The sequence below is a fragment of the Merops nubicus genome, unplaced genomic scaffold (assembly GCF_000691845.1).
Source record: "Merops nubicus isolate BGI_N331 unplaced genomic scaffold, ASM69184v1 scaffold5944, whole genome shotgun sequence".
Lineage (NCBI taxonomy): Eukaryota > Metazoa > Chordata > Aves > Coraciiformes > Meropidae > Merops > Merops nubicus.
In genome coordinates this window covers 30,253-48,508 of record NW_008606122.1, presented here as the reverse complement: position 1 = coordinate 48,508, position 18,256 = coordinate 30,253, and the positions used below count along the sequence as shown (strand labels likewise).

The 18,256-nt window shown below is 35.6% G+C and overlaps 1 protein-coding gene across 1 annotated transcript in view; it reads left to right on the top strand.

Annotated features, from left to right (window-relative positions):
- The window catches only part of UBR2 (ubiquitin protein ligase E3 component n-recognin 2), a 49,973-nt gene extending 32,014 nt beyond the window's left edge, over positions 1-17,959 (top strand). The window contains exons 26-47 of the mRNA XM_008939545.1: positions 840-942; positions 1,060-1,169; positions 1,392-1,472; positions 2,212-2,393; positions 3,203-3,402; positions 4,266-4,359; positions 5,713-5,874; positions 6,224-6,321; positions 6,541-6,613; positions 6,935-7,083; positions 7,181-7,236; positions 7,660-7,756; positions 9,863-9,930; positions 10,434-10,569; positions 11,171-11,261; positions 11,801-11,931; positions 13,303-13,411; positions 13,655-13,711; positions 15,192-15,269; positions 15,537-15,707; positions 16,381-16,482; positions 17,254-17,959. Coding sequence (XP_008937793.1) covers positions 840-942; positions 1,060-1,169; positions 1,392-1,472; positions 2,212-2,393; positions 3,203-3,402; positions 4,266-4,359; positions 5,713-5,874; positions 6,224-6,321; positions 6,541-6,613; positions 6,935-7,083; positions 7,181-7,236; positions 7,660-7,756; positions 9,863-9,930; positions 10,434-10,569; positions 11,171-11,261; positions 11,801-11,931; positions 13,303-13,411; positions 13,655-13,711; positions 15,192-15,269; positions 15,537-15,707; positions 16,381-16,482; positions 17,254-17,395 — 2,490 coding nt within the window. The 3' untranslated portion in view covers positions 17,396-17,959. The remainder of the gene's footprint in view (positions 1-839; positions 943-1,059; positions 1,170-1,391; positions 1,473-2,211; positions 2,394-3,202; positions 3,403-4,265; positions 4,360-5,712; positions 5,875-6,223; positions 6,322-6,540; positions 6,614-6,934; positions 7,084-7,180; positions 7,237-7,659; positions 7,757-9,862; positions 9,931-10,433; positions 10,570-11,170; positions 11,262-11,800; positions 11,932-13,302; positions 13,412-13,654; positions 13,712-15,191; positions 15,270-15,536; positions 15,708-16,380; positions 16,483-17,253) is intronic.
- Positions 17,960-18,256: the final 297 nt, after the last annotated feature.

Sequence of the window (18,256 nt, the reverse complement as noted above, 5' to 3'; positions counted from 1 at the left end):
CTGTGCACATGATGATACGAGACATCTGGAAGGGGTAGCCCATATCTGATGAGACCTTGATAGATAGATACATGTGATAGACTGAGAAAATACTCTTAATTAGTAAAACAAATTAAAAAAACTGAAAAGACTCACATCAAATTTTACCACTTTTCTGTAGGTACTTAAGACTGTTGCATTCCAATTCAACCACAACACTTTTGGTGATTACCCTTTCCTTACACAGGTTTCTGTTGATTCCAGGCATTCAGTATTGCTTTTGCTCTTGAGCATCTTGCCAGTTTGTATGGAGTGGTGAAAGGGGTTGGCTGAGCCTGACAGAGTTCACCACAAAGATTTTAGTGTCTCAGCTTTGAAACACCATTCAGACTGCTAGTGCCAAATAGGGTAATTTCACTTTTTAAGTTCAAGGAGATTACAGCACTTCACTGAGCTAAAAGTTTTTGCATTATTTTAAAATGTTAGGATAAATTCAGTTCAACAAATTTAACTTTTTGTCAGAGGAATTTAGTATGTAAAAAGGTTTTAAAGTCCAGACATTCACATTAATAACATGAAATTGTGAGGGAGAAAGCTAAGCAGCACTGACTTCTCACTCACTAGACAGGACAGCAAGCAAAAAGATGCAAGTGGTATAATGTGTTTTTTAGCTGGTAAAGTTTCAAGAATTTGTAAACAGTTACTCCTATGTAATGTAACTTTGGAATTATGTGTATAGAAGTAACTTATTATATGATTTCATTTTATGACTTCCTTGTCTCTTAATGAATTACTGAAACTATATAAAGAGATTATATTAATAGTTTAAGAAAAGAACTAAAATTTATAATTTTACCTAGGTTTTGCATTTGCTTGGAATGGCACTACAAGAAGAAAAACAACATCTGGAGAATCTCAGTGAGGAGAATGTTGTAACATTTACCTTCACTCAGAAAATATCAAGTATGCCTTTCTTTTCAAGTGTTAAGTTTTTTTTTGGTTCTGTTTTTGTTTTTAATGTTAGTGAATGTTTGGTTTGTCAGGTAACAGTATAATCAAGTGTCGTAATTATTTTCTCAGAACCAGGAGAGGCACCCAGTAATTCCCCTAGTATACTGGCTATGCTAGAAACACTGCAAAATGCACCTCATTTGGAAGTGCACAAGGACATGATCAGATGGATATTGAAGGTAAATATGTTTCATGTAACTGCTGAAAATCATGGAAGGAAGATTTTTGTAACTTTCCCAATTATATTGTGATGAATTCCTTATTTTCCATGTTGATTTGTGGTACCTACTATTTTTCTCCTCTGGAATTGAACACTGCATTATCTGGCCAGCTTTATAGTATACACAGTTATTTTCAAATGTCAGAAATAATGTGGGTTGTTTTTTTTTCTTTTGTTACAGACTTTTAATAGTATTAAGAAACTAAGAGAAAGCTCCTCTACGAGTCCTGTGGCCGAGACAGAAGGAAATATTATGGAGGAGGTACAAGCAAGCTGTAACAATTAGCAGATCTGGAATAGGTCTGGGTTGTGACTAGCAAGGGATTGTATTTCTAATTGCAGCTCTAAACTGAAGATGGGAAACATGAGTGATTTCTGAATTTCTGTCTCATAGGTTATAGATCAAACTCAGTTCTTGGAAAGACTTATTGAGGCAGTCCCTGAACTATTTTTCTTCACTTAATATTGTCAACATCTTTGAGTCTTTAGAACTGTTTGTAGTACCCATCACAGCACTTAATGATTCTGTTCATCCCATAATTTCAGACACCTTGGAAAGTTGTCAAAAGAAATGATACCTGTATTTTGACCATGCAGGTCATTCCAGATAAGCTCTGCCAAATTGATTAGCCAGATGTGACGTTCTAGATACTACACAAAGACCTTGTACTCCTAAAAGCACTACAGTGCTCCAGCTAGTACAGAGGAAGAGCAGCACTAGAGATGAGACCTCACCCTTTTTATCTTATGAATGCTCGAAGGGAAGAGAAATACAAAATACAGTGAGAAGTTGAGGGGGAGTGGGTTCTGGATCTGCAGTTCTACCTGGCACGGAACGTGAGATAAAGAAATAGGACATAAATTAACTTTTTGGTAGACTTTTCTTTTGTCTTTTTATGAGCTTTTAATTGTTTGGAGGTTAGAAACACATAGAAGTAGCTGAAGTAAATTGTGCTGCCACAAGATTTTAAGCAATGGCTGGGTGCCCGGTGGCGTTTCAGAGTTCGCGCGATAAGGACAAGGCGGAGCGGAAGCGGAAGGCCGAGATCGCCAGGCTGCGCAGGGAGAAGATCATGGCCCAGATGTCTGAGATGCAGAGGCACTTCATCAATGAGAACAAGGAACTCTTCCAGCAGACTCTGGAGGAGCTAGATACTTCAGCCTCTGGAGTACATGAGAACAGGTAAAGGAGTCTCCTTTCAATGTTTCTCTAAGCTTACGTCAGATTGTCAGTTTACGTCAGATTGTTACTGCTTAAAAAAAAAGAGGAGCTAGATACTTCAGCCTCTGGAGTACATGAGAACAGGTAAAGGAGTCTCCTTTCAATGTTTTTCTAAGTTTACATCAGATTGTCCTATTGCTACTGCTTAAAAAAAAAAGCTTTTATTAATCTTGATGGAAAAAGATTCATATTTTTTTTTGAGATTAAAAAAGCAGAAGTAAATAGAATGTTTTCCTCCCCTTGCTGTCAAGATGGTGGGATAAATATTGATTCTTCCTTCATCCCATCCTCACAGTGCTCAACATCAGCAGGCAAATAATTTTTTTATATTGTAAACATAACATCATGCAGTAAATTGTTAATAATACTGGAGAGACTATGTTGGTAAAGGCAGTAAACTGGAAATACTTGCTCTGTGTCTGAGTGAGTCTCTCAAAGAAAATCTGATTGTAGCTGGAAATAAGGATTGAAGCATGCTAATGATTTTGTGGAGTGCTAGCCAGTTGAGGGATGGTGATGGTGGAGGGTTGCATGTAACGTTTTGGTGTTAAAATGGAGTGGGTAACACTATTGGGAGGGTATGATTTTTTTTTCTGGAAATTATGTTCTATTTCTGGGGGCATAAGAATTGTGTAAGTGCCAAAACTATTTTTTTTTGTCAGAGAGCATTTATGATAAAGCTAGAAAGCTCATTAATCACATCAGAATCATGCTCTGATTTGTGATGTTTTTCAAGTCATTTGCTCACTCGTATTCTTTGAATATTCTAGCCCTGTAATTTCAGATGCAAAACTCACAGCCTTGGGACCAGAGCAAACTAGAGTAGCTGAACACAGACAGGTTGTTATGTGTATATTGTGTCAGGAGGAACAAGAAGTTAAAGTGGACAGCAGGGCTATGGTCTTGGCAGCCTTTATTCAGCGATCAACTGTGTTGTCTAAAAATAGAAACAAAGTTACTCCAGACCCTGGTAAGTAGAGTTCATAGTTGGCTTTAATGAATCTTGGAGTCACTGTAACAACCACATGCTTTCTTTTGACACAGTGGCATCACCTACTAATGTTGGCTGTACAATTGTCAATTACTTCATTGTGATCAGTGGCAAAACTGCCCTGTTTTTAGTGAGGTAGAAAGGTGGATTCTAAATAATGTAAAAATCACTGCAAAGCACTATCTGTATGTTCTTCCAGACGTTTATGACAAATTATTTGTAACTGTTAAAAAGCCTTTAAAATCAGAAGTGTTTGTTTTTAAACTGCTCCCATAATGTTCTAGAGAGAGTAAGTGTGGATGTAGTGCTGTAAAAGCACAAGGTATCTGTTAGCTTCTTCTCAGTTATATGAATCTGAGGTGCCTTTTAGTGATAAGAAAAAAATGTTTGGATTTGGTTAACTTTGTGAAACAGGTCACAATGGTCAGTGGCATTGGTTTCTCTGGATTCTGTACCTGTAAACACATAGAGGATTTCTACACTGAATCATTTTGCACTCTTGCACTGAAGGTTAATGTTCTTAGCCTCATTGTTTAATAGCACTGAACCACCAAAACTGCTGGTAGATCTTGGGGACTTTTACCAGGGCCCAGCACCTCTGAAATCTTGCTTTGAAGTCTAAGTACTGTACATATGCTCAAAACAAATTGACATGGTACTTGGAAATGATCCACAAAAGTTCTTGTGGATTACTAATATGTTCTATGCTTTGTCAAATGAGTTATACTTCTGTGATGAAGTTTAATAATGATGGAAATGTGGTAACATTTCTCTGCAGTTAAACTATTTTATAAATGCATATTTTAAATGTTTTTTTTGTTTGTTTGGTTTTTTTAATACAGAAAAATGTGACCCATTATTCATGCACCCAGATCTGTCATGTGGAACACACACAGGGAGCTGTGGACATGTTATGCATGCTCATTGTTGGCAAAGGTAAAAAGCTATATTTAAGTTTTTAGTCCAAGTAGCATGTCATGTCATCAGTTTGTCTAATGGTGCTGATTTTAATAGCAAAGTTATTACTGTGTAACATAAACTGTAAAAGATATTTAATGAAACATTTAAAACAGCTTTCTGCTGGGGGGAAATAAAGTAAAATCATTGTAATAAATACTGTAAACATGGCCAAAATAATTTTTATTTACTGTCACCTTGATAAAGAAGAATCTAAAGCCACATGTGGCAGCTTTCATTCCTTTTGGTTGTTTATCCCTATGCCTAATCCACTGTGAGGCACATGAACACTGAAGCTCAAATATTTGTGTGTTTTTTTTTTTTTCCAGTTCAGTAATAAACATGTTCAGTGCATCCCTTGCACTATTAATTCCTCCACTGTTTCTACTTTGAAGTAGAAAAACATATGACCTGGTCCAATTTTATGATTTGTTCTTAGTGTGGTTTTTTTTTTTTTTTTTTTTTAATCTTTTTGGCTATTTTTATTCTTTGATTTTTCAAGGGGGATAAATGTGCATGGTGCTATGTGGTGCTGGTGCCATGTGACAAATGCAAACAAGTCAAGCCTCTGACTTCAGGTAGACCCTTGCTTTGGTACCTGGCATGGCTTCGGAAGTGCCTGATTTCAAATTCTGCCCTGTGTGTGAGGATAGGAGCTCCCAGAGATTGTGACTGTAACCATGTGCAGGTTTCACTTGTGGTCTTTGATATCACTGCTCACTGAAGATGGATTCTTGATTGTCTTGTGTAGCTCACTTTACAGTCCTCTGTTGTTGCTATTAACTCCTGGAAACGTCCTTAGATGTCTCTATTCAGACCATTTTTGGGTCATCATTGTGCACACTTCAAACCATCTCAGAGACTTCTGGAACAGCAGTTAAATTTAGCAAAGCAGCAAGTTGATTTTTTTCATACAGGGTTCAGACATCAGCCACCAGTTTTTCCCAGTTGCTGGTCTGTTGCAGCCCATAATGGAATATGCACGTGCATAATGCTCATGGCATTGTGTAACTGTATGTAAAACTATATGTAAAACTGAAGAAAATTTTTTTAATCATTCATCTTTCTCTCTGCCTCTTCCTATTACCCCTTTTTTGTGAAATGCAAATTGTTCATGTGCAGACTTCAATGTGATTTTTAACAACCAGATGAACTTAAGCACTTTGGGGGATTTTGGCTGCCAAAAACGGGGAGTAGCCTGCAGTTAGTAATACTTACAGGGTAGGGCTTTTCTAGGAAAAGGCAAAACTGTGTCTTCATGAGAATTCATGAATTTGTATGTTAAAGTAACGTTTTAATCATTTGCCACTAATACCTTGCTCTTTTCTAAAGGTATTTTGATGCTGTCCAAGCAAAAGAGCAACGAAGACAACAGAGATTACGAGTACACACAAGTTATGATGTAGAAAATGGTGAATTCCTTTGCCCACTTTGTGAATGCTTAAGCAACACCGTTATTCCCCTGCTTCCTCCACCAAGAGTTTTGTTTAACAGGTCTGTTTGTTTTATAAATGTCTGCAATAAATGTAGAAAACAAAATCCCCAATAAGCCATACTCCAAAAACACATTTCAAAATGTTTATTATCTTCTGTTTTGATAATGTCAAGTGGATTACCTGCCTAATTATTTTGGATTATAGACTTCCTGTGATAATTCTATAGTATAGAATGTAGACTATGAAAGGACAGTGAAATACAGGATCTACAAAAAAAGAGCTGAACATAAAGGACTATGTGGACAGCACAGCCTGTTGAGAAACAGAACTGTCTATGAAGTACTAATTTTATGTATGATTTGTTTTTAACTGATGTATGTATTCTGTTTATATATGTTTTTTGACAGGTTAGACTTTTCAGGCCAACCAAACCTAACTCAGTGGATCAAAACAATATCCCAGCAAATAAAAGTGCTGTGTTTACTTCGAGATGAAGGGTGTGCAAGTAAGTTGGAAGAAATGTGTGTGTTTGTCTGTGAAAATGTTGCCATATTCATGGAAACATTCATATTTTGGTTCTATCACAGTGGAGTTGAGAGATGGTGGTAAAAATGGCGAGAATAGCTTAACTTCAGTTTCTGGTGATATGCTCCTGCAACTTTTTATAAGGTAAAAATTATGTATAGGTCTATAATCAGTGTTTTATTACTTCTTGTTTGTGCAGGCAATTCTGGCAATGCAGAAAAAATGGATCAGCTGCAAATACCTGAAGGATTTAGACCAGATTTCAAACTGAAGTATGTGTTTACATCTTAATAAATAATTAAATATTCATTATGAAATGGTAACATAAAAATAGAGCAACTTCTGTGCTACAAGGTCTCAAGAATGAAGGCAAATACATTAATTTTGCTTTAACTGGAAAAATTGACCCTATTGTTATGATGGTATTGGAATCTAACCTGCAAGTAGTAAATAGTGCAGTAGAATTTCAGAGGTGCAGAGAAGATGCTGCGCTTACAGAAACTTCCACATCAGGATTAAGCTTTGCTCCCCTGTGTAACTGGATGTGGGATTCATCATTATAGCTTAGTACTACAAGTTTTTCTTTGTTTCAGGAACCCTTATTCTGAGAGCATTAAAGAGATGTTGACAACTTTTGGTACGGCAACTTACAAAGTAGGCTTGAAGGTTCATCCAAATGAAGAAGATCCACGTGTATCTATAATGTGCTGGGGAAGCTGTGCTTACACGATACAGACTATAGGTACTGATGTGTTCATTTTTCTCCTCTGTGTGTGAATTTCAGAATTGAGTTAAATGGACAGCATTGTAATATTTTGGGGGTTTATTTTTTTTTCCAGAACGAATTCTAGCTGATGAAGATAAACCATTATTTGGTCATTTACCTTGTCGACAGGTAAGGATCAAGTAGGAATTGCTCTCCGAGTCAGAAAAAAAAGTTATTGTGCTTTTTTAATGCAGAAGATCTAGATTTTAAGTTATGGTTATGTGATGGTTTTATTTGCTTTGTAGCTACTGTTTAGTCAATCAGTATCTGATTGTTAATCTATTTAAAAATAAAATCTAGCAAAACTGTTTCTTTTCTATTAACATGTTATTCAGTAAGGCCAGGGTTTCTCATTGTAACAGTCAAAATAAGAATACTGAAGGTAACTTGTATGTTTGTGTAAATATAAGCATCTGTCATATACATAGATATTCCAGCTACTTCCATAAAGTACAGCTGAGGGGCCTGAAAAGAAGCTGTAGGTCAAAAGACCTTTTCATGCTGAGGAACTTCGTTAACTGTGGCAGTGTCTCTTTTTCTTTGTTTTTAAAGGATGATTGCCTTACATCATTAACAAGATTTGCAGCAGCTCACTGGACAGTTTCAGCTCTTTCAGCAGTACAGGGTCATTTTTGTACTCTCTTAGCATGTAAGTTCACCACCTTATGCTGTTTTTTACAAAGATACAGAAAAATGCTTACAGAATGATTGTTAGTCTTGATTACAAAGAGATTGCTCTGTGTAGTGGTTTTAACAGACTGAGAGTTGGTGTTTTTGCATCTATACCTATGCATATTTCATCATACCATGGGGGAAAAAAAAAGGCATTTCTTTTGGTCTACACTTTCAAGATAAGTTTCAAGAGAAGTGTGAATATTTTGCTGTTAGGGAGTTGTGTTGATTGATCCCAGCTGCTTTTAGAAAGATACCTAGAGCAAAGGAAGAGGAAGTGTGGTCCTTCACAAACCAGAAGTGGTACACAGGAAATGTAAAGAGGAGGAAATTAAGATTAATAGAGTATTGAAAGGAAATAGGGTATTTTCAGAGGTCCGTAATACATCTTCCAACTTCTGTCCTCAAAAAGTGGCCTCTCTGATAAGACAGGTCTTAAAAGGCAAAGTCATAGATTAGTTAAGAATTTTAATGAGAACAGCCAAAATATTCCACAGTTGAAGCATTTCTATATACAGGTGAAAAGTCTGAAGTTTAACCTAGTGCAGTCCTCCATGAGAGGACTATTCTTAAAGGATGTTTTAAAATGGAATAATTCCTATGTTTATAGTCTGTAGAAAAGGGAATCTTCAAATACTTTCATATACTGAAATGACTAGCAGAGTTGGCAGCTTTATGGGGAAGGACTTGGTTGACATCAGTTTGTAACAGTGATGATTGAGACATTCTCTATGTGAAGCAGAAGAAAAAACATTGCTAACTGTTTGTCTGGAACTTTGCAGTATATACTGTTCTGTATTAGCTTTTCTGAAAAACTTGAATCAACGTTTCTTCAAAGCTCTTTTTCCAGCTGGCAAAAGCAACTGGACTGCTTTTATTTTTATGAAGGAAAAGTGTTCACTCTTGTATTTTTCCCAGGCTATGAATAAGGAAAATTATTAGCTTGTGATCTGTCAGTATTCTATGAACTATAGTATACATAGTGAATAAAACTTTGGTTTTGGAAGTCCCTTGCCCTGGTCAGAAGCATTTTTCACACTTCCTGGTTGAGTTCCATGGATATATGCTTACAAAAGTGAAAGCATATGAGATCTGAGTGGTGGTGAAATGTTTGCTAATGGAAATAGCTTCAAAATGTCACAGATCTTCAGCTGTTAATTTTTTGGCCAGCAAGGCAGTAGTCTTCAACTGAAGTGTTTTTAAGTTGTTATGATGGCATTTTTTACTGTAGTTTATTAAACTTGGCATCTTACTGCTTATAGTTGCCTTGTAAAACTATTCTCATAGCTGCAGTTGAAACTCTTTTACTGTAAATTAGATTTTACTGCTTGCAGTAAAAAATTTTGCAACTGTTCCTTGACTGTTATTTTAAAAATATTGTGACATTTTCAGGACACTTTAATTATGTTTGCATTTAGATGGAGGTACTTGGAATTTATTAGCTGTGCAAGTTTCTGTTGTCAGCTGGAGTGCTTTGGTTAATATTTTGTGGTTACTGTGACTGTGAATACTACAGAAATGGGGAGACTGATACTTAGCTCTTTCTTGATTAGAGATAAAATAAAGAATTTAAGAGACTCTTTAGCAGTGTATTTTTGAGTCTGTAAGGCCAATGAGCTACATGAGGCAAATTTAGTGAACGCTGTGAAGTTAAGTGAATTGTAGAAGTTTGTTCTGAACAGCTGTCCAACAGACAGCAGTTACAGTGACTAATGTTTGAGCTGATTTCTGGGTCACAGCTTGAGATGCTGTCTTATTTCATCTCCCACTGGAAACCTAAGCCACAAAAGAGAGTCGCTATGGGCATAGTGAATGGCAGGACTTACTTTGTACTACTTACTTCAAGTTTATTTCATTTTAGTCTCTCACATTAATGCAGTATAGTCAAGTAGGCAAGAGGCTTTTCCAATGATGTTGAACAACTCTCAGATTCACACCTTTCTGGCCCATTACTTCTGTGTTTTAAGTACTTTAGGTATATAAACCAAGAAGGTGGCTATTGTTTTGTAACTGAAGTATGCCAAAATATTTTCATATATAAATGTTCAAGTAATAAATTTATTTTTCTCTCTAAAATACTCAGCACTGGTGCCTAATGAAAAAAATGGAAATCTTCCTTGCATACTTGATATTGACATGTTTCATTTATTGGTAAGTATTCTGTAATATATATTAATAATGTTTTGTTCTAACAGGCATTATATAAAAACTTAATTGGAAACTTGCTTTTACTTTAGGTTAGGAATCTTTCAGAATGTTCACATTTTTAGTACTAATTCACTACTTCATACATTTAAAAGACTTGTTTCAAGTATTCCTGTCTTCTTTAAAAAGGGGTAAAATGAGGTGGAATGTATGCTCTTTGGATGTTAAACAAAAAAAAAAAAAGAACAAACCACACACCCCCAGAATCAACCCTCTCCAACAAACCACAAGCAAGAAATACAAAAAAAGCCTCTCACAAACAGGCCCAAACCCCCTACCCCCCAAAAAAAATTAATCATTATTGGCTTAAATAATGACTAACTTATAAGCTTCAAAATTAACCTTATGAGAGATGCTGCCTTCAAAGGATATAGTTTCTGCATGAACAGAAAAAGTTGGAAGATTCAAAAAGAAAAGGAATATACCAGCTTTCTTGTTTTCTTTTATAGGTAAGCTTGGTGCTCTCTTGCCCTGCTATACATTGTCAGGATTTTTCAGGGGTTAGTCTTGGCACTGGAGATCTTCACCTGTTTTATCTTGTCACTATGGCACACATAATACAAATTTTACTTACCTCATCAACAGGTAATTCCTCTTTCCTTCAACTTTTATTGAAATAATTTCTCAAATCTGTAGTTGGAAAGCACAGGGGTGCTATTGGTATATATATATCCTGTTGACAGTTGCAAAGTGAAATTGCTGGTGCTCTTTTGGCCCATGGAAAGTATTGGTAGATTGTACTCATGGAAGTTCAGTCTATTGTCTTTATTGTGTAGTGATGGAGGTGTTTTGGAGCATAGCTAGTCCTGAGTCCTTGCTTTCCAGTACCTGCAAGTGTTTATTATAAAGACTTAAGTGTTGCATGCTGAGTAAGTTGCAATTAGCAAAGTAAGGAATCTGTACATTCTGGCAAGAGCTACTGGATAAGGGGTGCTATGCCAAAGGCAAAGAACTTCTAGCAAGTATCTTAAGAAATCCAAACAATCAAACAAGTAAACCAGCATTTCACTGGAGCTGACAATAGCATAAACTTACCATGTAAGATGTGCAGCAGAAAACGTTTTTCCAGTACATTCCAGTGGAACGTTTCACTTAGTTTTAGCTTTGTTCTCAAAACTTGAAAAATTACATTCTTGCTGTATAAACATGTATATATGAAGTAACTTGTTATTTCTTTCTTCTTCAGAAGAGAATGGCATGGATCAAGAAAACACTAACAGTGAAGAGGAAGTAGCTGTATTTACACTGTATAAATTTCTTTGCCAGTGTACAGGAAGGTAAAAGTGTGATCTTTTGATAAGATTTTATAATATTTTCTTGCTGCCATACTAAATGTTAACCCCTGACTGAATTCGATATACTAATGCCGTCAAAGGTGAGACTTTTAACTGGGGGACTCTTGCATCTCGTTTCTTACTTGCTACTTCTAGATTCAGTTTTCACATAGCTATTGCTATAAATTCCTCTCTACTCGTGAAGATACCTAGCTCATTAAGATTATGCTCTGGAACAAGTTCTTTGAGTCTGTTTGCAGAGGTGTAGAGTCTGGAATTGGCAGCGTCCGAATACAGAAAACTTGTTAGGATCAGAAATGTCCATACAAGATTTTACTGAAGTTACTGTGACTGTTGGTTACACTTTTATGAATTTCCATTTTCTTATTTTTCTTGGAGTTACGTTGAAAAAAACACTTTCCAGAATGCTTGTTTCAACTGAAGTTAGTAATATAATATGAAATACAACTGAAGATTTACTAACTATAGCTCTAAAACTGAAATGATAAAATAAAAGCAAACTTTTGTTGTTTTCTTTTAAGTGCCTTGAAAGAAATTTCCTCAGGCTGGCACCTGTGGAGGAATCTAAAAGCTGGAATCATGCCTTTCCTGAGATGTTCTGCTTTGTTTTTCCATTACTTAAATGGAGTCCCAGCACCCTCAGAGTTGCAAGGTACTGTCTGTGTTTTAAGACATAAACATGTATTGACAAATAAATTAAAGTCTCTTCTCTGAGGAAGCCAATTGAATGAAATGCATTAGAAACTGATGTGGGCTTGTTACCAGTGCAGTCATATCTGCATAATGAAAAAGGGGAAAAAAAATATTTTTGCTTCTGTTCTAAAAATGTTTTTAATATGGAGGCAAATGCCATTTTAGATGACTTAAAACAGAAATCTAATATCTTCTGTTATAAACTGAAATTTTTCTTATTTCAAATCTATTGATTAATGTTTTGAAATGTAGATTTTTTTTTTTTTTTTTTTCAGTTAACAATTTATTTAAGAATCAGAGTAATTTTGGGCAAAAATTACTGAAACACAGCTTTTGGGCAAAAAGAGAAAAAACTTGAACTTGGATTTTTCTCTAACAAGTTTTCTCAAGCTCATAGTCAGGACCAGTAGTGACCACTTGAGTTCTTTTAGTTATGGATACTCTAAAGATGAGGTACAAAGTACAGGTGTACTCTCAGATGGTAGGTCCGTGGGCCTTTAGGGAGTTGTCCATAGGAGAGGGGAAGAGGAACACTTTGCTGCACTATTTTTACAGCCCTCAAGTCCCAGGTGCCTGGATGGCCCTGCAGGTCCCTGCCGCTGGGGGATGTCCTGAGGGTGGCCGTGGCACTGGGTGTTTTGCTTTCCCTTCCCACTCCCCCACCCCAGGACCCCCTTTTCTTTGGTGTTTACTGGGAATTGTGAAACAGCAGTGACTGCAGTGTGAGAGGGAAGTGAACACAGCTTTTAGTGCAATTCTCTTCACCCCTTTATTCAGGAGCAAAAGAGGCTGTGCCATGGAAGAGGCATGGTACACTTTGTCCTGGAGATGGGAGAGCAGAGGCTCACAGAGTCAATCCAGTAGACTAGCATGAATATGGCAATCTGGCAGCTGTGTTCTATATGTTGTAGTGGAGTTCTACATTGCAGGCATTTGCAATTTCTGTGTTTCTGAGCCTGTGGTATACTGCTTGTCACTGTTTCAGTTTGTGCCACAGACACCCGAGGAGGACAAAGTAGCCATTTAATGGACCACATTAAGCACAGACATACTAAGGTGTAAAGGTCATTGAGCTCTCTCCCTTGTGGTTCTTACATGACTAGGCTTGAAACCTGCTTAGGGGGGAGGCTTGAAGAAGGTTGCTTTTCATTACTTGCAGTTTTCCAACATACCTGTCTGATGCACTTCATACAACATTTTGGGTGTGGGGGGAATGCAGTTTTAAAAAAAAAAAAAAAAGCTGTCCCATTATTTAGAGTTGTATTTTATTTATTGCAGATAAAGCTACTTAAAAAATGTGACTGAGAATTACACTTTTTTTTTTTTACAGTAAATGGAACAAACCAGTTTGAACATTTATGTAGCTATCTTTCCTTGCCAAACAACCTCACTTGCCTTTTTCAAGAAAATAGTGAGATTCTGAACACGTTAATAGAAAGGTAAGTCATAGTTTTATGCTTACTTTAAATACAATAAAGAACCCTGCACAAGATAGTAATATAAGTATTCTCCCAGGAGTGCAGATATGGAAATGAATCATAGACTTCAAAAAACACTTGTGAAAAAAGTGGTTTAAAAGAATTTTTGTTGTAGAGACTGAATAGATGTTTGGTGGAATTTTTTTTGCCTTTGGAAAGTATCATCCATTGAAATTAAAAGCCAATTTTTTTTCTTTCTTATAGTTGGTGCAGTAACAATGAAGTAAAAAGGTATCTGGAAGGCAAAAGATGTGCTATCAGGTAAACATGGAGAAATTTTAAGCAGTGAGAAACTTTAATATTGCAGTTTTCTCCAAATATTTTTTCCTAACAGGTGTTTGTAACAACGTAGTGTCACTTCTTTATTGAATGACAAAGATATTAGGGGATAAGCAAAGATATTTTTTTTAATTTTGTAAGAAAAATGATATATTGCTTAAATTAGTAGATTTAAAAGGCAAAGTCAAATATTATCATTTCATTTAGACCAATCTGCAGTAATCAGAGGCATTAACATTTCTTCTCTTGTTTCCTATAGTAGATTTGTACCTTCTGATTCAAAACTATGCTGTTGCTAAAAGACAAATCTAACCTTTGTTTAAAAATACCAGGCACTGATGAGCATTTTTAATTATGTTTTTAAAGAATCTGAATTTTTCAGTGCTTGCAATCAACACCGAGCCAGTTGATAAAAAGAAAATAGCTTTTTATACATTTCTACTTGATAAGCAATTATTTTGAATTCAGAACACATTTCACAGTGGGCACAGAAAAGTATTTGGGGTGTTTTTCTGGGTAAAATAGTGGTTATCTATTATCCAGAAAACTATAAAGAAATATGAGGTTCAAAGTGTTGTCACTGAAAATATATCCTTGCATTTTAATCTCATGTGCTAAATACATGAAGTCAATCTTTCAACATTGTAAGTAGAACAATGCTAAGAGACAAAAATAAAAATGCATCGCGTCATCTGTTAAATATCAGGCTGTTGAAAGAATTTCTGACACAGTAAGAATACTCTGCATAATTGATACTGTTATGTGTGATTGTTTGAATTTTATTCCATGTTTTTTGCTGATTCTTAGCTGCTCTTCCCAAGATGGTCTGACTTGACAGTGATTTTTTTTTTTCTCTAGCAAGTTTTGTACATTGCTTCTGTTACAAATCTCTATATTTCATAACCTAATTTGTCTTATTTCTAGAGTTAAAATTATTAAAATTTAGTGTGTAGCATCTGAAAAAAAAAAAATTAACTGTTATTTCTAAAGACATACATATTTTGTATTAAGTCCTTTTCATTGCATGAGTATTTTGGTGTCTTCAGGATACAAGTTCTCTGAACTTGAGAATAGGACTATTTTCCATTCAATATTATTGACAGAAGGAAAATACAAAGCAAACTGATAAGAGATCAGAACAGATATTCAGTCAAACCTAACTAAACACCTCATCATGAGGTCTTGTTAAAAGCAGACATATGACATGTTTTTCTGACTTTTTCCTGTGCATTTTCTCAAATTCATAAAAAGTATGGGAAGAAAACTGGAGGTGGCCTAGTTGAGAGATGTTGTGGGTTATGTGCTACCATTTTACCCTGTGAATGGCAGAGAAGAGGAAAAATGTAAAAATTTACTTATTCACAGATGCTGTGTGAGTGAGTCAGGAAAACATGAATGAGTTGGAAATCACTGTATAGTATTTGTTGAAATACAAGTGGTTAATTTGGTTGCTTTATTCCAGCTATGCACGAGAATCCAACAAATTAATAGACCTTCCAGATGACTACAGCTGCCTCATTAACCAGGCATCCACTTTCTCGTAAGTTGTACCCTTTTATAGTGAGGATCCATAAAGCCTTCCTCTTGATGAGCTGGGAAACTTCTCATCTGAAAGCCTCAGAAAGGGTTTTTATACAATCATAAAGTTAATGGGCATGTATTGATTGTTATCTCTTCCAGCAAAACAGAAATTGCAAGGATCTGTATAAATGTTAATCGTATAGAAATTCAAAAGTGCTTTTGAATCTTTTAACCATCTAGAGTAAATACACATGATGGATTTTTTTTTTTTTCCCCTTAACAAAAGGTGTCCAAAATCAGGTGGTGATAAAAGCAGAGCCCCAACATTGTGCCTTGTGTGTGGGACCATGCTGTGCTCTCAGAGTTACTGTTGTCAAACTGAATTGGAAGGAGAAGATGTTGGAGCCTGTACTGCACATACATACAGTTGTGGTTCTGGAGTGGGCATATTCCTTAGGTAAGGAACTTCTGCTTTATATTGATGGATTAGATGGTGTGTGAAGACATGAAATGAATAGGTCTAGAAATGTGATTGCAGGGGTGGTTTGTAAAATCAATGGTTTCTTAATAATAGGGTTGCCTAGAAGCTAGAGTGTATTCATCTTCCTTCTACTTTGATATAAGGTTTGGAGGTTGTTTCTTTGAAGGTAGTCTTACAGAAAATTTGAATTTCATTTTAAAGAGAATTTGTTTTCTCTGTGCATTTATTTCCAATCAAGTATTACAAACCAACGAAGGTAAATACCTTAATTATTTTGTTGTTGTTGCTGCTGCTATTGAAAACATAAACTCATTTTGCCTTCCAGCATATAAGGAAATGTGAGATAATCTGTTTTCACTTTGGCAGAGATTAGTAAGAAGTGAAACTGTTTTATTTTTTTTGTGGTTGTCAAGTACTTTACACAGTCTGCAAATAATGACATGAAATGACATTGTTGTTAACTGCTAAGGAGGAGTATAGTAGGAGAAGGGTAAGGTCTTCAGGGTTTTTTTTTTTTAAGTACCTTTAAAAATCTGAACATATTATACTGAATTAAAGTAGATGAGAATTGGAAGAGCAGTGTCTATGAAAAAATGAAACTATTAAACTAGAAATCAACACCTAAAATCTTGTCTGTGTTTCTCTGTAGAGTACGAGAATGTCAGGTGCTATTTTTAGCTGGAAAAACAAAGGGCTGCTTTTATCCTCCTCCTTATCTCGATGATTATGGAGAGACAGACCAGGGACTCAGGTAAATATTTTTAAAACTACATACTTTAAAGAGAGCAATCCTAAAATTATCTGATTCGTTAAACACATTTTGTGTTACCTTTTTATTGTAATTATGCAGGTCATATTATGTTTTGACATTGCTGCTGCATCTAATGTCTTCAAACATTTTAGTGCTAGCATGTGTGTTAAGGTTAAAAATACTTAATGGAAGATCTTTGCCAGGTTATAAACTGTTGTTTTGAGGTGTAAAAACTGAAATCCTTTTAGCATCTATGAAGTTGCCTAGAAACTAAGGCTGATAATTGTATATAATGCATGCATTTGTATAATCTGGGTTAATTTAATACAAAGTGAAAATGCTAGGAGATTGTTCTATTTAACGTGGTACTTCTTTGTCTTAACTCCTGTCTCCGATTCCTATGAGAATAGTTGGGAAACTAGATACTGATAATGTCTGCTACTTCTGAACCTGGTCAGAATCTTAGAATGTGAGTTAGCTCAGCATGGAAAGACTGCTGAAAACCTGTGTTCAGACTTAGGGGGTTGTGCATGAGATTCCCAAAGGCTGGAGGGAATCATTGAGCAGTAAGGGTGGGGAACCAGACAAGCTACCACTCCAGTTTACAAGTCCAAATATCTGTTGATTTGTTCTGACAGGAGAATAATGTTTAAAGGGTTATCAAAATATTTTAATATTTTAAAGAATTATGTAATATTTAATGTCATACCTGAGTGTTTGTGCTTAGTTGTGTTGTTCTGCCATTCCTGATAATGATTATCCTCTTTTCAGACGTGGGAATCCCTTACACCTGTGCAAAGAACGATTTAAAAAGATCCAAAAACTCTGGCAGCAGCACAGTATCACAGAGGAAATTGGACATGCACAAGAAGCAAATCAAACACTAGTTGGCATTGATTGGCAACATTTATAATGGTTATCTGCTGAAGACTGGAACTTTGTTAAGATTTTTGTAACTCAGTAAGCTTTTCAAAGGAGGGATTAGGAAAAAAAAAGGCTGAGGGGAAAAAAAGAAAAACAACCACCCCAGTCCTGTTATTTAATCTTTGTTTTACAATGTATTTCATAAAGATACCAGTTAACATTAATCAAGTAAACTTATTTCTATGTAAGCAAGTTTTATTAGTCATATAATTTGCACTGTGCTTCCTTCACAGAAATGTCTTGGGTTATGAACCTGGGCAAATGAACTTGAGTTTCTGATAAAAAAAATGAATGACTCTTTTTGGAAGTCTGACTATGATTTTTCTTATAAACTGCAAGAGAAAAAGACTGCTGAAACAGAAACTAGATAGAGCACAATTACAGATTGTGTTTTGCCCCTTGCTAGTAATCTGAGCCGTTTTATTTATTGTTCTGCATTTTAATACTTAAACTGTGTGTCCATGCAATGGAATGAAGTAAGGAAGCAAATAATGTAGCAAATGGATGTTTCCGTCTGCGTCAGTGGATAATTCACTCTTTCACTTGGTGTATCTAAAACGATTTTGTCATTTGTACTCTTGCAGCTTTCTTGCTTCCAGTTGTTTTTTAACTCAAAAAACCTAACACTAGCTTTACAAGTAAAATAATTTAATTTAAAGCTTTTCCAGAGCATTGCACTCCTTAGAATTATGTAGTTTGTAATTTGAATTTAGCTGGGAAACCCTTTCACTTTCAATTATGTGATTGGTTATTGGTATTCAAGGGTTGGCATTGTGCTTTAGAAGATATTTTAAGACAATGACAATACGTGAAATGTCATGAAGCTAACTTTATGTTAATTTGCAGCAGC